The sequence below is a fragment of the Ranitomeya imitator genome, chromosome 1, assembly GCF_032444005.1.
Source record: "Ranitomeya imitator isolate aRanImi1 chromosome 1, aRanImi1.pri, whole genome shotgun sequence".
Classification (NCBI taxonomy): Eukaryota; Metazoa; Chordata; class Amphibia; order Anura; family Dendrobatidae; genus Ranitomeya; species Ranitomeya imitator.
In genome coordinates, this window is record NC_091282.1 from 419,930,375 (window position 1) to 419,945,737 (window position 15,363).

Here is a 15,363-nt window from a genome sequence, read left to right on the forward strand (position 1 = left end):
TACAAATGTTCTTTTGTGTGATCCAAACACCTCAAACTTGGATTTGTCTCTCCATAACACTTTTTTCCAATCTTCCTCTGTCCAATGTCTGTGTTCTTTTGTCCATATTAATCTTTTCCTTTTATTAGCCAGTCTCAGACATGGCTTTTTCTTTGCCTCTCTGCCCTGAAGGCCAGCATCCTGGAGTCGCCTCTTCACTGTAGACGTTGTCACTGGCGTTTTGCTTGTACTATTTAATGAAGCTTCCAGTTCAAGACCTGTGAGGCGTCGATTTCTCAAACTACAGACTCTAATGTACTTGTCTTGTTGCTCAGTTGTGCAGCGAGGCCTCCCACTTCTCTTTCTCCTCTGGTTAGAACCTGTTTGTGCTCTCCTTTGAATGGATTAGTACACACCATTGTAGGAAATCTTCAGTTTCTTGTCAATTTCTCACATAGAATAGCCTTCATTTCTAAGAACAAGAATAAACTGTCGAGTTTCACATGAAAGTTATTTTTTTCTGGACATTTTGAGAGTTTAATGGAAGCAACAAATGTAATGCTCCAGATTCTCAACTAGCTCAAAGGAAAGTCAGGAAAGCTCAAAGGAAAGTCAGCCAAAGTGTTTTCAGCTGTCCTAACATACTTGCACAAGGGTTTTCAAGGGTATTCTAACCATTCATTAGCCTTCACTGAACACTGAAGTGATGGTTGTTAGAAATGGGCCTCTATACACCTATGAAGATATTGCATTACAAACCAGATGTTTGCAGCTAGAATAGTCATTTACCACCTTAACAATGTATAGAGTGTATTTCTGAATCATTTAATGTTAGCTCTATTGAAAAAACTGCTTTTCTTTCAAAAATAAGAACATTTCTAAGTGACCCTAAACTTTTGAATGGTAGTGTATATACAGTATATATGTGTATATATATATATATATATATATATATATATGTATAATAAACTTTATTTTTATATAGTGCTAACATATTCTGCAGCGCTTTGCACACATTATCATCACTGTCCCCGTTGGGGCTCACAATCTAAATTCCCTATCAGTATGTCTTTGGAATGTGGGAGGAAACCGGAGTACCCGGAGGAAACCCATGCAAACACGGAGAGAACATACAAACTCTTTGCAGATGTTGTCCTTGGTGGGGTTTGAACCCAGGACTCCAGCGCTGCAAGGCTGCTGTGCTAACCACTGCGCCACCGTAATATATATATACTGCTCAAAAAAATAAAGGGAAGACTAAAATACCACATCCTAGATATCTCTGAATGAAATATTCCAGTTTCAAATTTTTATTCATTGCATAGTGGAATGTGTTCAGAACAATAAAACATAACAATTATCAATGTAAAGCAAAATTAATGTCCCATGGAGGTCTGGATTTGGAATGATACTCAAAATCAAAGTGGAAAATCAAATTACAGGCTGACCCAACTTCAGTGGAAATGCCTAATGACAAGGAAAAGATGCTCAGTATTGTGTGTGGCCTCCACATGACTGTATGACCTCCCTACTGTACAACGCCTGGGTATGCTCCTGATGAGGCGGCAGATGTTCTCCTGAGGGATCTCCTTCCAGACCTGGACGAAAGCATCCTCCAACTCCTGGACAGTCTGTGGTGCAACATGACGTTGGTGGATGGAGCGAGACATGATGTCCCAGATGTGCTCAATCGGATTAAGGTCTGGGGAACGGGCGGGCCAGTCCATAGCTTCAATGCCTTCATCTTGCAGGATCTGCTGACACACTCCAGCCACATGAGGTCTGGCATTGTCCTGCATTAGGATGAATCCAGGGCAAACTGCACCAGCATATGGTCTCACAAGGGGTCTGAGGATCTCATCTCAGTACCTAATGGCAGTCAGGCTACCTCTGGCAAGCACATGGAGGGCTGTGCGGCCCTCCAAAGAAATTTCACCCCACACCATTACTGACCCACTGCCCAACCGGTCATGCTGAAGGATGTTGCAGGCAGCAGATCGCTCTCCACGGCATCTCCAGACTCTGTCACATCTGTCACATGTGCTCAGTGTGAACTTTCTTTTGTCTGTGAAGAGCACAGGACGCCAGTGGCGAATTTGGCAATCCTGGTGTTCTGTGACAAATGCCAAGCAACCTGCATGGTGTTGGGCTGTGAGCACAACCCCCATCTGTGGACGTCGGGCAATCAGACCATCCTCATGGAGTCGGTTTCTAACCATTTGTGCAGACACATGCACATTTGTGGTCTGCTGGAGGTCATTTTGCAGGGCTCTGGCAGTGCTCCTCCTGTTCCTCCTTGCACAAAGGCGGAGGTAGCGGTCCTGCTGCTGGGTTGTTGCCCTCCTACGGCCCCCTCCACATTTCCTGGTAGCGCCTCCAGCCTCTGGACACTATGCTGACAGACAGAGCAAACCTTCTTGCCACATCTTACATTGATGTGCCATCCTGGATGAGCTGCAATACCTGAGCCACTTGTGTGGGTTGTAGAGTCCGTCTTATGCTACCACGAGTGTGAAAGCACAACCAACATTCAAAAGTGACCAAAACATCAGTCAGAAAGCTTTGGTACTGAGATGCAGTCTGTGGTCCCCACCTGTAGAACCACTCCTTTATTGAGGGTGTCTTGATAATTGCCAATAATTTCTGTCATCTATTCCATTTGCACAACAGCATGTGAAATTGATCGTCAATCACTGTTGCTTCCTAAGTGAACAGTTTGATTTCACAGAAGTTTGATTTACTTGGAGTTATATTCTGTTGTTTAAGTGTTCCCTTTATTTTTTTGAGCAGTGTGTGTGTATATATATATATATATATATATATATATATATTTATATAGAAAGTGAAAAAGCAGCAACCAAATAGTTACAGGGCATAGAGGCTTCCCAGGCATGTACCAATCCTAGTAAATATAGCCACAAAAAATGGAAGCAGCACACCATAGTAGAGTCAATTCATGTGCAGCTTAATTGCCCATCTGGTGACGCTTTGGTCCCCCCCAAAAAATGGACCCTTTTCAAGCTTCAAAATGTCCATTTTTTTGGGACCAAAGCGTCGCCAGATGGGCAATTAAACTGCACGTGAATTGACTACTATGGTGTGCTGCTTCCATTTTTTGTGGATACATATAATATAGATAAATAAATAGAAGAAAAGCTGGCAATTCAGAAGCTGTGTACTGTAAAATCACAGCAGGAGCCGACAGGATAGAAGAGATGGATTACATACAGTAAATACAAATAGAATAGATAGATATACAGATGTCAGTGACAAATACAATTAGTACAGTGTGTGGCAGCTTACTGTACATGTATTTAATTAATAAAAGATGAAAAATGGCGTGGGCTCCAGCATAATTTTCTTATCCAACAGAGTGGAAGCCGATGGCTGGGGGCCGATGTTTATAGCCTAGGAAGGGGGTAGTACCCATGGAGCTTCCCAAGCAATTAATATCAGCTCACAACTGTATACTTAGCCTTTACTGGGGGACCCTAAAAAAAATGATGTAGGGTACCCCTATAATTAATAACCAGCAAAGGCTATGCAGACAGCTGTGGGCTGATATTAATAGCCTAGGAAGGGGTCATGAATACTGGCCCCCCGAGCTAAAAACATCAGCTCTCAGCTGCCACAGAATAGGTGCATCTCTAAGGTGTGCCAATTCTGGCACTTAGCCTTGCTCTCCCCACTTGCCCTGTAGCGATGGCAAGTGGGGTGATAGTGGGGGTTGTGTCACCTTTGTATTGTCAGGTGACATCAATAATAATAATAATTATAATATTGTATAGAAACACAGACACCCAGAATAAAGTCCCTTAATTGAAAGAATGACTCCTTTAATAAATCTTAATTTAACCATACTTACAATCTCGCCCATTCCAGCAACGTCATTGTCATCTGTAAAAGAGTTAAAAAAACACAAGCAACGATATTCCTTACTTTTCCACAGAGATGATGATAATCCATTTGTCCGATGATGGGTCTAGCTCTGCTACATCTAAATCGCAGGCTGCATGGTTGCATGATGCGACCATACAGCCTGTCATCCAGCAGAGACACTGAGCAGCGTGTGCTGAGTGTTTCCCTGTGAACTCCTATTCCTTGTCTGAGGGCACCGCGAGCATGAGAATGTTCTCCTGCTCGCGGTGCCGTCGGTCAGGTTCTGGGAGTTCACAGCCAATGAACTCACTTCACCTATGTGACGTTAGCATGAGCGCAGTTGGACTAACCTCTCCAACATTCACTTCAGCCAGGAGTAAAAATGTCCTGCATCCAGCACTTTGACCCACATAAGATTTTGTTACCAATATTGCAATTCAGATTGGGCCTTATGAAAAACTTTATAAAGGCAACTGATAAAAATGCAAAAGCATTCAAGTATTTAATTGATACATTCTCAAGGTTCAGTGAAGCAAAGATAAAGGAAGGAGTCTTTATTGGACCTCAGATTCGTAAGCTTCTTCAAGACGAGTAGCTTCTCCTTTTGTCGCAAGGCAAGGAAAAGGCTGCATGGGTAGCAATCGCATTAATGGTAAGCAGTTTTTTGGTAAATTCAAGCGCAGATAACTTTGAAGTGTTGGTGGAAAATTTCCTCAAAACATACAGTGGGGAAAAAAAGTATTTAGCCAGCCAACGATTGTGCAAGTTCTCCCACTTTATAAGATGAGCGAGGCCTGTAGTTGACATCATAAGTAGACCACAACTATGAGAGTCAAAATGAGAAAACAAATCCAGAATATCATCTTGTCTGATTTGGCAAGATTTATTTAGCAATTTATGGTGGAAAATAAGTATTTGGTCATTAACAAAAGTTCATCTCAATATTTTGTTATATTTCACCAAATATTGTGGCTATGGAAACAAGATATCAAGGAAAATGGAATCCATCATTGCTAGCAGATTACTGTTGGACAATTGTAAGGGATGATCCAATGCAGGAGTACAAGAGACAAGCAAAAAAGGATTTGTCACTGAATGTAGAGTACATTTTGTAGTGCAATTGCTGTATCTGTTTATAATTCGCAATAGTGTTTAGACATGTTTCAGTTATTTGAACTGTTGCTAAGTTTCCTCTAAATAAATATTAGAAAATTGTCATAACAAAATATTCTGCATTTTTATATTTGCAAAAATAATAATGTTTCAAAGTGCTGAAACTTTTATGCATTAATTATATTTAGCAATAAAAGGCTTTGATATCATAGAAAGAAGAGCCAACTAAAAATTTTTATTGTCAAATTTGAATTCGGGAGGTCAAAATCATTCAGAAATGGCTAATTTCATAACTGAATCTCACAACTTGTGAAAATATGTAGAATGGTGAAACCGGTCACCTGATTTATCATAGCCAGACCAAGGGCAGCAAGAATCAGAGCTTATCAGGGCATGACTGCATGAATTATATATTTTTCTCTGAAACGCTAAGGCATTTAAAGATCCCAGTGCTTCTGCTGGTCATTGACAGGTCTGTCCCTCATGTTACATATGGAGAGCTATGAAAGGCGTTGACCCATTTTTTAAAATAAATTCTTATGTAGATATTACCTGCCTTTTTGAGACGCACACAGCAGCGCTTTATCACCCCCTTTTTTATAACACTTTTTTTTACATTTTTTTTTGTTTATGTGACTTCCGCCTCAATACTAAAGCATGGGGAGAGTTTGCTAATCTGAAGAGCGGTAATGTCACTCAGAAGAGGAGCAGAACAGCGCTGTATCCCAGAAAAGGGGGCAGTAGGTGAGTTTATTAACACTAGTGATGAGCGAATATACTCGTTACTCGAGATTTCACGAGCACGCTCGGGTGTCCTCCGAGTACTTTTTTAGTGCTTTAGCCAGCATAAGTACATGTGGGGGTTGCCTGGTTGCTAGAGAATCCCCACATGTACTTATACTGGCTAACAGATGTAAATCATTCAGCTGAGGTGATGAAAACTAAATCTCCGAACACTAAAAAATACTCGGAGGACACCCAAACGTGCTCGGGAAATCTCTAGTAACGAGTATATTCGCTCATCACTAATTAACACACATATGCACAGATTTAGTAAAAAAAAAAATCTGAAAAAAACAAACAAGGCAATCCTGTACAGCTCCTTTAAATCTATGCACTCTTGTGAGCTGGTATAATTTAATGTGTGGCCCTAATTTATGTAATACATGTATTTTTGCCTTTACATAAATGAATATGCACTTTATTAATTAAAGGGTAAACTTACATATAATAACGGGTAAAGCAGGAAGAACACAGATCAGGATCATCTAGAATAAAGAGATACATTATTATAACATTTCTGAAGATTCATTACCTAATAGCAGCTAATTGGAAGAGTGTTAGGAAATGCAGATTATGAATTGAGATTAATGTCGGTGCGTTATCATTCCATTTTAACACACTAATGGTAGTTAAAGAAAAGACATAAACTGGATGTGTAGGACAGGTGAAGGCCAATGTCCGCTGCATACTGTGTAAAATAAATGATCGCAGCAGTCTATCCACTCTCATCTGTGGACTTCCAGACATGGACCAAATTAAAGTGATTTATCCATGATTGTTATGGCACAAAGCCCTGCCTATAAATGCCACATTATCAATCAAATGGGACTAATGCACAGAGGTTAAAGGGAAAGTATCATCACTAGTGATGAGCGAGTGTACTAGTCGCTCGGGTATTCCCGAGCACTCTCTCGGGTGATCTCCGAGTATTTGTTAGTGTTTGGAGATTAAGTTTTCATCGCCGCAACTGAATGATTTACAGCTAGTAGCCAGGCTACATGTGGGGGTTGCCTGGTTGCTAGGGAATCCCCACATGTAATCAAGCTGGCTAATAGCTGTAAATCATTCAGCTGTGGCTATGAAAACTTCGAACACTAACAAATACTCGGAGATCACCCGAGCGTGCTTGGGAAAACCCGAGCAACGAGTATACTCGCTCATCACTAATCATCACAAAATGACCTACTGTTTAAATCAGTTTTTGTGTATTTTTAAATAATTTTTGGCATTTTTTGCGATCTTCATTAAAATAATACATTAAATTACTAATCTTGCATTTTTTATTCTCGTCATTGTCATTGTTTGTTTTAGCATCATACTTCATATCCTTTCGAAATTAGTTTTCAGGAGTTTTCTTATGAGAGGCAGGATCACAATGATTGACAAGACAACACCTCAAACCAGCTGATAACAAAGAATCCATCAATCACAATCGAAATACCAGAATTGCTGTTTTATAATTGCTGCAACTTCCACAAAAAATGCAATAAAAGTAATCAAAAGATTGCATGTACCCCAAAATGGTATCAATAAAAATATCAGCTCGCCACACAATTTATGTGTCCTCATTCAGCTCCATCGATGGAAAGTGTTATGCACAATGGTGGATTTGTAGACCCACTGTGCCACTGGGCCAACCTGCCCACCGGGCCAGCCTGTGCAGCTAAGTGGCTTTCTGGTGTTCACTAGAGCTCCTGATGGTGGAGACAGACTGGGATACACGTAGCCACCAGGTACAACTCCTCTGCAAAACCCGGCACTGCAGCTGCTGACCCCAGGGGCAGGTTCGGTGGTACTGTTTAGGGCTTGGTCTCTGTTCAGACTAATAAGTTCTGGCACATCGACAGAACGGTTACTGACACAGATTCGGGCTCGGTTCAGACATGTCTCTAGGATACTAAATCAGGGTTGGACTGCATATGGACCTGGGGACAATGTTCAGGTATTCACTGCACTTGGACCAGGGGACAAGTTTCAGGCACTGACCGCTTCTGGACCAGGGGATGAGGTTCAGGCATGGCCACTCTGGGACCAGAGGATGAGGTTCAGGCACTGGCCGCTCCAGGACAGGGGACGAGGTTCAGGCACTGGCCGCTCTGGGACCAGGAGACGAGGTTCAGGCACTGGCAACTTCGGGACCAGGAGACAAGGTTCAGGCACTGGCCGCTCTGGGACCAGAGGACGAGGTTCAGGTACTGGCCGCTCCGGGACCAGGAGACGAGGTTCAGGCACTGGCCGCTCTGGGACCAGAGGACGAGGTTCAGGTACTGGCCGCTCCAGGACCAGGAGACGAGGTTCAGGCACTGGCCACTTCGGGACCAGGAGACAAGGTTCAGGCACTGGCCACTCCGGGACCAGGAGACGAGGTTCAGACACTGACCACTTCGGGACCAGGGGACAAAGTTCAGGCACTGGTCGCTCCAGGACCAATGTACTTCAGGAACAGGACAGGCTGCTCCGGGACCAGGGGACTATGGATACAGGACTGGCCACACCGGGACCAGGGGACTTCAGGTAAAGGACTGGTCACACCAGGACCAGGGATACAGGTTCAGGACACTGGCTGCACCAGGACCAGGGACCTCACAACTCACTAATAGTGCACCTTACTCACTAATGAATCTACACATTGCTTGGCAAGTCCCTAAGGGAGAGGGAGTCTTTTATATAAGATGCCTACCAGCTATTGACTGGGTGCCATCTTGCAGATGCACTAAATTATACTAAATGCCTCTCATCCACAAGCTGAAGGCATTTACTATATGTGCGCTACCACTTTAAGAGCACACAGAGCAGGAGGCAGGAAGCACATCGGGGACTGCACCGAGGGCTGAGGCGGTGAGTAAGCCAGCGTCCCTGCATGGAGGGAGAAGGAGACACTATGCAGGAACGCTGGACAGATACAAAAGTTGTCATGCTGCTCGTTTTTACCACACAATGAACCAAAAATAAAACCCAAAAATGTCGGAATTGCATCTTTTTGCCATTTCACCGCACTTGGAATTTTTTTTCCCCATTTTCCATTCCATTATTTAGTAAAATAAGCGGTGTAGTTCAAAAGTACAACTTGCCCTGCAATAAACGTGCCTTTATTATAGCTATGTCAATGAAAAAAATAGTGCTGCCAATCACCCACCAGACTATATAGTGGTTATCCTGATGAAGAAGTGTTGTATGCTTCGAAACACGTTGACAGCTAAAAACCGCTTCCAAATACCTTTCACTGTCCTCTCATCGTCTGGTGGGAGATTGGCAGTGCAATTTCAGATCCATCTTTCCATTTGTCCACATTTTATCTGTCTGGATGATCCGGAGTTGTGACTGTCACAACCCCATAAGGTGAGTATAATCCGTTTTTCTGTTTTCTCTCTTTTATACTGGATAAGACCATATTTGCTCTTCATTGTCTCCCCAGCCTATTTTTAATGGAAGTGTGGCTATTGCAGGAAGGGGTTAAATATCTTGTATCTCTAACATTTGCATCTGACCCATAGGTAACCTGTAGAATTTTTCTATCATTGTAATCTTAGTGGCCTTTGGCTCCATAGTTTGGTTTCTCAGAAGCATTTTCGTGTTATTACATGGATTTGACTGGGATTAACAAGGCCATTAGTTTAATGAAGACCCTTGTGACAAAATGACAGTTGTGTCACTCTAACGTTGAAGTGTTGCACATGCCTGGAAATTTAGAACCAAGTAAGCTGAATACAGTCGGCATTATCCTGTTTACTACTTCCCTTAAATGGAAAATTTCGACAGAAAATGACCTATTGATTGTATCAGGTTTTTGCATTAAGTGTATTTTTTTTAATTATTTTTTCATTTATATTTACATAGCACAATCTGTAAAAAAATACAAATTAGTAATCTTGCCATTTTTTACACTGGCCTCTGTTTTTTTTTTTAGACTAATTTAATATTGTTTCAGGAAACAACACATGTACTTAGAATGGTCAGACCTAGCCCTATCTTATATGTTGAAATGAGCCTGTGCAAAGGTCATTGTGAAGGAAGTGGTCGCAGGGTTACCCCTGCTGAATTTAATGACAATCTGTCAGCTCTCCTGACGTGTCTGTTTTAGTAAATAATTTTATTGCCCATGAAGTAACTATTCTGAAACATATTTTCTTAGTCCGGTATTTTTTGCCATTTGGTTTTTTTTTTCCTGGAAATTAAAGAATAAATTGTCAATTGGGTATTAAGATTCTCTTTTTAAAGGATGGTGTCCCTATATAGCCAGGGAATGATTGGATAATGGCAGACTATGCAGGGACAGCTCCCCAACTTTCTAAGACCCAGATGTCAATTTTTGCATATTTTACAGGGGAAAAATACAGAAACAAACAATGTAAAGTTCTAAGAAAAGATGATCCAGAATTGTTATTTATAAGAATAAGGAATAAACATAATTCATAAAAGTAACGTCAGGAAAGCTGGCCATTTCTCTTTGAGCATCCTGTTTAAGCTTCTTGTCTCTTGTGCATGCTGATAAAGTTTAGTGTTCAAAAAAAATTCCTATTCTATAGAATCAGGTTTTGGCGCAAAAAAAGCAGCAAAACCGGATACCTGCGTTTTTCGTGCTTTTGTTTCACCACCCATATTCATTTCAATGGGTGAAAAACATTGAAAGTAGTGGCATGGTCTATGTAAAAAAAAACATGCTTTTTGTAACCCCACCTCCCACCACTGATTTACACATTTCTGTCAATGTCCGGTGTACACAGAAAGCTGCCAATCAATTTTGTGGGCGGGGTTATACAGAGCTCAGCATTCATAGCACTGCTACATCTGCAGCAGAGAAAACCGTGATTGCATCAAAATGACAGCAAGCAGCCTAGTAAGTGATGCATCACTGGAATCAATGTCTCAGCTCCTACATCATGCTGCTCTCAGATCAACCTGCTGACAGTTTTCCTAATGCTCTTTGCTGGCAAGGATAAAGTTTGGGTTCCTATCAATCACAATTGGCCCACACAAAGACAATTTTTTGTTCAGACAAGTTACCTCAATACTGCACGCAGACAACCTGTGAGTTAGGGCAGAGACAGACTGCCTTATAACTCGTGCTAGAATCGCATCACACTGCACGGACTGGCCGGGCACCTCTCCTGACTTGAGCAGGACAGCGTGATGGCTTACTATGCAGCTGTCAAGTCAGGAGAGCCGAAAGCCAGTACCAGGTTTACGATGCGATTCTTGCACGAGAAATATGGCAGTCTGTCTCTGCCCTTACAGAGAGTGTGGCCAGGAGTGCAGTTTGTAAGGCGAAATGAAGGAGACTCTACCAAGCCCTGTGAATTAACCCCTTCATGACCCAGCCTATTTTGACCTTAAAGACCTTGCCGTTTTTTGCAATTCTGACCAGTGTCCCTTTATGAGGTAATAACTCAGGAACGTTTCAACGGATCCTAGCGGTTCTGAGATTGTTTTTTCGTGACATATTGGGCTTCATGTTAGTGGTAAATTTAGGTCAATAAATTCTGCGTTTATTTGTGATAAAAACGGAAATTTGGCGAAAATTTTGAAAATTTTGCAATTTTCACATTTTGAATTTTTATTCTGTTAAACCAGAGAGTTATGTGACACAAAGTAGTTAATAAATAACATTTCCCACATGTTTACTTTACATCAGCACAATTTTGGAAACAAAATTTTTTTTTGCTAGGAAGTTATAAGGGTTAAAATTTGACCAGCGATTTATCATTTTTACAACGAAATTTACAAAACCATTTTTTTTAGGGACCACCTCACATTTGAAGTCAGTTTGAGGGGTCTATATGGCTGAAAATACCCAAAAGTGACACCATTCTAAAAAATGCACCCCTAAAGGTACTCAAAACCACATTCAAGAAGTTTATTAACCCTTCAGGTACTTCACAGCAGCAGAAGCAACATGGAAGGAAAAAATGAACATTTAACTTTTTAGTCACAAAAATTATCTTTTAGCAACAATTTTTTTATTTTCCCAATGGTAAAAGGAGAAACTGAACCATGAAAGTTGTTGTCCAATTTGTCCTGAGTACGCTGATACCTCATATGTAGGGGTAAACCACTGTTTGGGCGCACGGCAGGGCTTGTGTTGTGAATTCTGTGGCAGAGTTCACTCCTGTGGTCACAAGTGGTACTTCGGCTGATTCTCTCTGGGATCTTCCGTTTGTGGAGGAAAGTGGTACTGCAGCTTCTGAGTTTCCTCCCTCAGGTGATCTGGTGAGCTCGTTAGCTTCTTCTCTACTTAACTCCACCTGATGCTTTGATCTATGCTTCCTGTCAATGTTTCAGTGTGGGACTTGTTTTTTTCCCTGGATCATTCCTGTGGCCTGCTGCTCTGCAAAGCTAAGTTTTGCTTATGTTATTTTGTTGCTATTTTTCTGTCCAGCTTGCTTTATTGGAGCTGGAAGCTCTGAGACGCAGAGGGACCACCTCCGTACCGTTAGTCGGTGCGGAGGGTCTTTTTGTCCCCTCTGCGTGGTTTTTTATAGGTTTTTGTGCTGACCGCAAAGTTATCTTCCCTATCCTCGTTCTGTTCAGCTAGTCGGGCCTCACTTTGCTAATTCTGTTTCATTTCTATGTTTGTGTTTTCATCTTACTCACAGTCATTATATGTGGGGGGCTGCCTTTTCCTTTGGGGAATTTCTCTGAGGCAAGGTAGGCTTATTATTCTATCTTCAGGATTAGCTAGTTTCTCAGGCTGTGATGAGGCGCCTAGGTTCTGGTCAGGAGCGCTCCACGGCTACCTTTAGTGTGGTTTGATAGGCTTAGGGATTGCGGTCTGCAGAGTTCCCACGTCTCAGAGCTCGTTCTATTATTTTGGGTTACTGTCAGTTCACTGTATGTGCTCTGACCTCCATGTCCATTGTGATTCTGAATTGCCTTTCACTTCAGGCTTGGAAGGAAAGGAGCGCCATTTGACTTTTTGAATGAAAAATTGGCTCCACTCTTTAGCGGACACCATGTCACGTTTGGAGAGCCCCCGTGTGCCTAAAAATTGGAGCTCCCCCACTAGTGACCCCATTTTGGAAACTAGACGCCCCAAGGAACTTATCTAGATGCATAGTGAGCACTTTGAACCCCCAGGTGCTTCACAAATTGATCCGTAAAAATGAAAAAGTACTTTTTTTTCACAAAAAATTTTTTAGCCTCAATTTTTTCATTTTCACATGGGCAACAGGATAAAATGGATCATAAAATTTGTTGGGCAATTTCTCCTGAGTACACCGATACCTCACATGTGGAGGTAAACCACTGTTTGGGCACATGGTAAGGCTCGGAAGGGAAGGAGCGCCATTTGACTTTTTGAATGAAAAATTATCTCCATCGTTAGCGGACACCATGTCGCGTTTGGAGAGCCCCTGTGTGCCTAAGCATTGGAGCTCCCCCACAAGTGACCCCATTTTGGAAACTAGACCCCCCAAGGAACTTATCTAGATGCCTAGTGAGCACTTTAAACCCTCAGGTGCTTCACAAATTGATCTGTAAAAATGAAAAAGTACTTTTTTTTTCACAAAAAAATTCTTTTCGCCTCAATTTTTTCATTTTCACATGGGCAATAGGATAAAATGGATCCTAAAATTTGTTGGGCAATTTCTCCCGAGTACGCCGATACCTCATATGTGGGGGAAAACCACTGTTTGGGCACACGGCAGGGCTCGGAAGGGAAGGCGCGCCATTTGACTTTTTGAATGGAAAATTAGCTCCAATTGTTAGCGGACACCATGTCGCGTTTGGAGAGCCCCTGTGTGCCTAAACATTGGAGCTCCCCCACAAGTGACCCCATTTTGGAAACTAGACCCCCCAAGGAACTTATCTAGATGCATATTGAGCACTTTAAACCCCCAGGTGCTTCACAGAAGTTTATAACGCAGAGCCATGAAATAAAAAATAATTTTTCTTTCCTCAAAAATGATTTTTTAGCCTGGAATTTCCTATTTTGCCAAGGGTAATAGGAGAAATTGGACCCCAAATTTTGTTGTCCAGTTTGTCCTGAGTACGCTGATACCCCATATGTGGGGGTAAACTACTGTTTGGGCACACGGCAGGGCTCGGAAGGGAAGGCACGTCATTTGGCTTTTTAAATGGAAAATTAGCTCCAATCATTAGCGGACACCATGACGCGTTTGGAGAGCCCCTGTGTGCCTAAACATTGGAGATCCCCCATAAATGACCCAATTTTGGAAACTAGACCCCCAAAGGAACTAATCTAGAAGTGTGGTGAGGACTTTGAACCCCCAAGTGCTTCACAGAAGTTTATAACGCAGAGCCATGAAAATAAAAAAAAAAAATTATTTTCTCAAAAATGATCTTTTAGCCTGCAATTTTTTATTTTCCCAAGGGTAACAGGAGAAATTTGACCCCAAAAGTTGTTGTCCAGTTTCTCCTGAATACGCTGATACCCCATATGTGGGGGTAAACCACTGTTTGGGCACATGCCGGGGCTCGGAAGTGAAGTAGTGACGTTTTGAAATGCAGACTTTGATGGAATGCTCTGCGGGCGTCACGTTGCGTTTGCAGAGCCCCTGATGTGGCTAAACAGTAGATACCCCCCACAAGTGACCCCATTTTGGAAACTAGACCCCCAAAGCAACTAATCTAGATGTGTGGTGAGGACTTTGAACCCCCAAGTGCTTCACAGAAGTTTATAACGCAGAGCCATGAAAATAAAAATAAAAATTTATTTTCTCAAAAATGATCTTTTAGCCTGCAATTTTTTATTTTCCCAAGGGTTACAGGAGAAATTTGACCCCAAAAGTTGTTGTCCAGTTTCTCCTGAGTACGCTGATACCCCATATGTGGGGGTAAACCACTGTTTGGGCACATGCCGGGGCTCGGAAGTGAAGTAGTGACGTTTTGAAATGCAGACTTTGATGGAATGCTCTGCGGGCGTTACGATGCGTTTGCAGAGCCCCTGATGTGGCTAAACAGTAGAAACCCCCCACAAGTGACCCCATTTTGGAAACTAGACACCGAAAGAAACTTATCTAGATGTGTGGTGAGCACTTTGAACCCCCAAGTGCTTCACAGAAGTTTATAATGCAGAGCCGTGAAAATAATAAATACGTTTTCTTTCCTCAAAAATAATTATTTAGCCCAGAATTTTTTATTTTCCCAAGGGTTACAGGAGAAATTGGACCCCAAAAGTTGTTGTCCAGTTTCTCCTGAGTACGATGATACCCCATGTGTGGGGGTAAACCACTGTTTGGGTACACGTCGGGGCTCAGAAGGGAAGTAGTGACTTTTGAAATGCAGACTTTGATGGAATGGTCTGCGGGCGTCGCGTTGCGTTTGCAGAGCCCCTGGTGTGCCTAAACAGTAGAAACCCCCCATAAGTGACCCCATTTTAGAAACTAGACCCCCCAAGAAACTTTTCTAGATATGTGGTGAGCACTTTGAACCCCCAAGTGCTTCACAGACGTTTACAACGCAGAGCCGTGAAAATAAAAAATCATTTTTCTTTCCTCAAAAATGATGTTTTAGCAAGCATTTTTTTATTTTCACAAGGGTAACAGGAGAAATTAGACCCCAGTAATTGTTGCCCAGTTTGTCCTGAGTATGCTGGTACCCCATATGAGGGGGTAAACCACTGTTTGGGCGCACGTCGGGGCTCGGAAGTGA

General features: G+C 42.2%; 1 protein-coding gene across 1 annotated transcript in view; it reads right to left on the reverse strand.

Annotated features, from left to right (window-relative positions):
- The window catches only part of PCSK5 (proprotein convertase subtilisin/kexin type 5), a 748,165-nt gene that overhangs the window by 99,198 nt on the left and 633,604 nt on the right, over window positions 1-15,363 (reverse strand). The window contains exon 25 of the mRNA XM_069763164.1: window positions 6,197-6,239. Within this exon, the coding sequence (XP_069619265.1) occupies window positions 6,197-6,239 (43 nt within the window). The remainder of the gene's footprint in view (window positions 1-6,196; window positions 6,240-15,363) is intronic.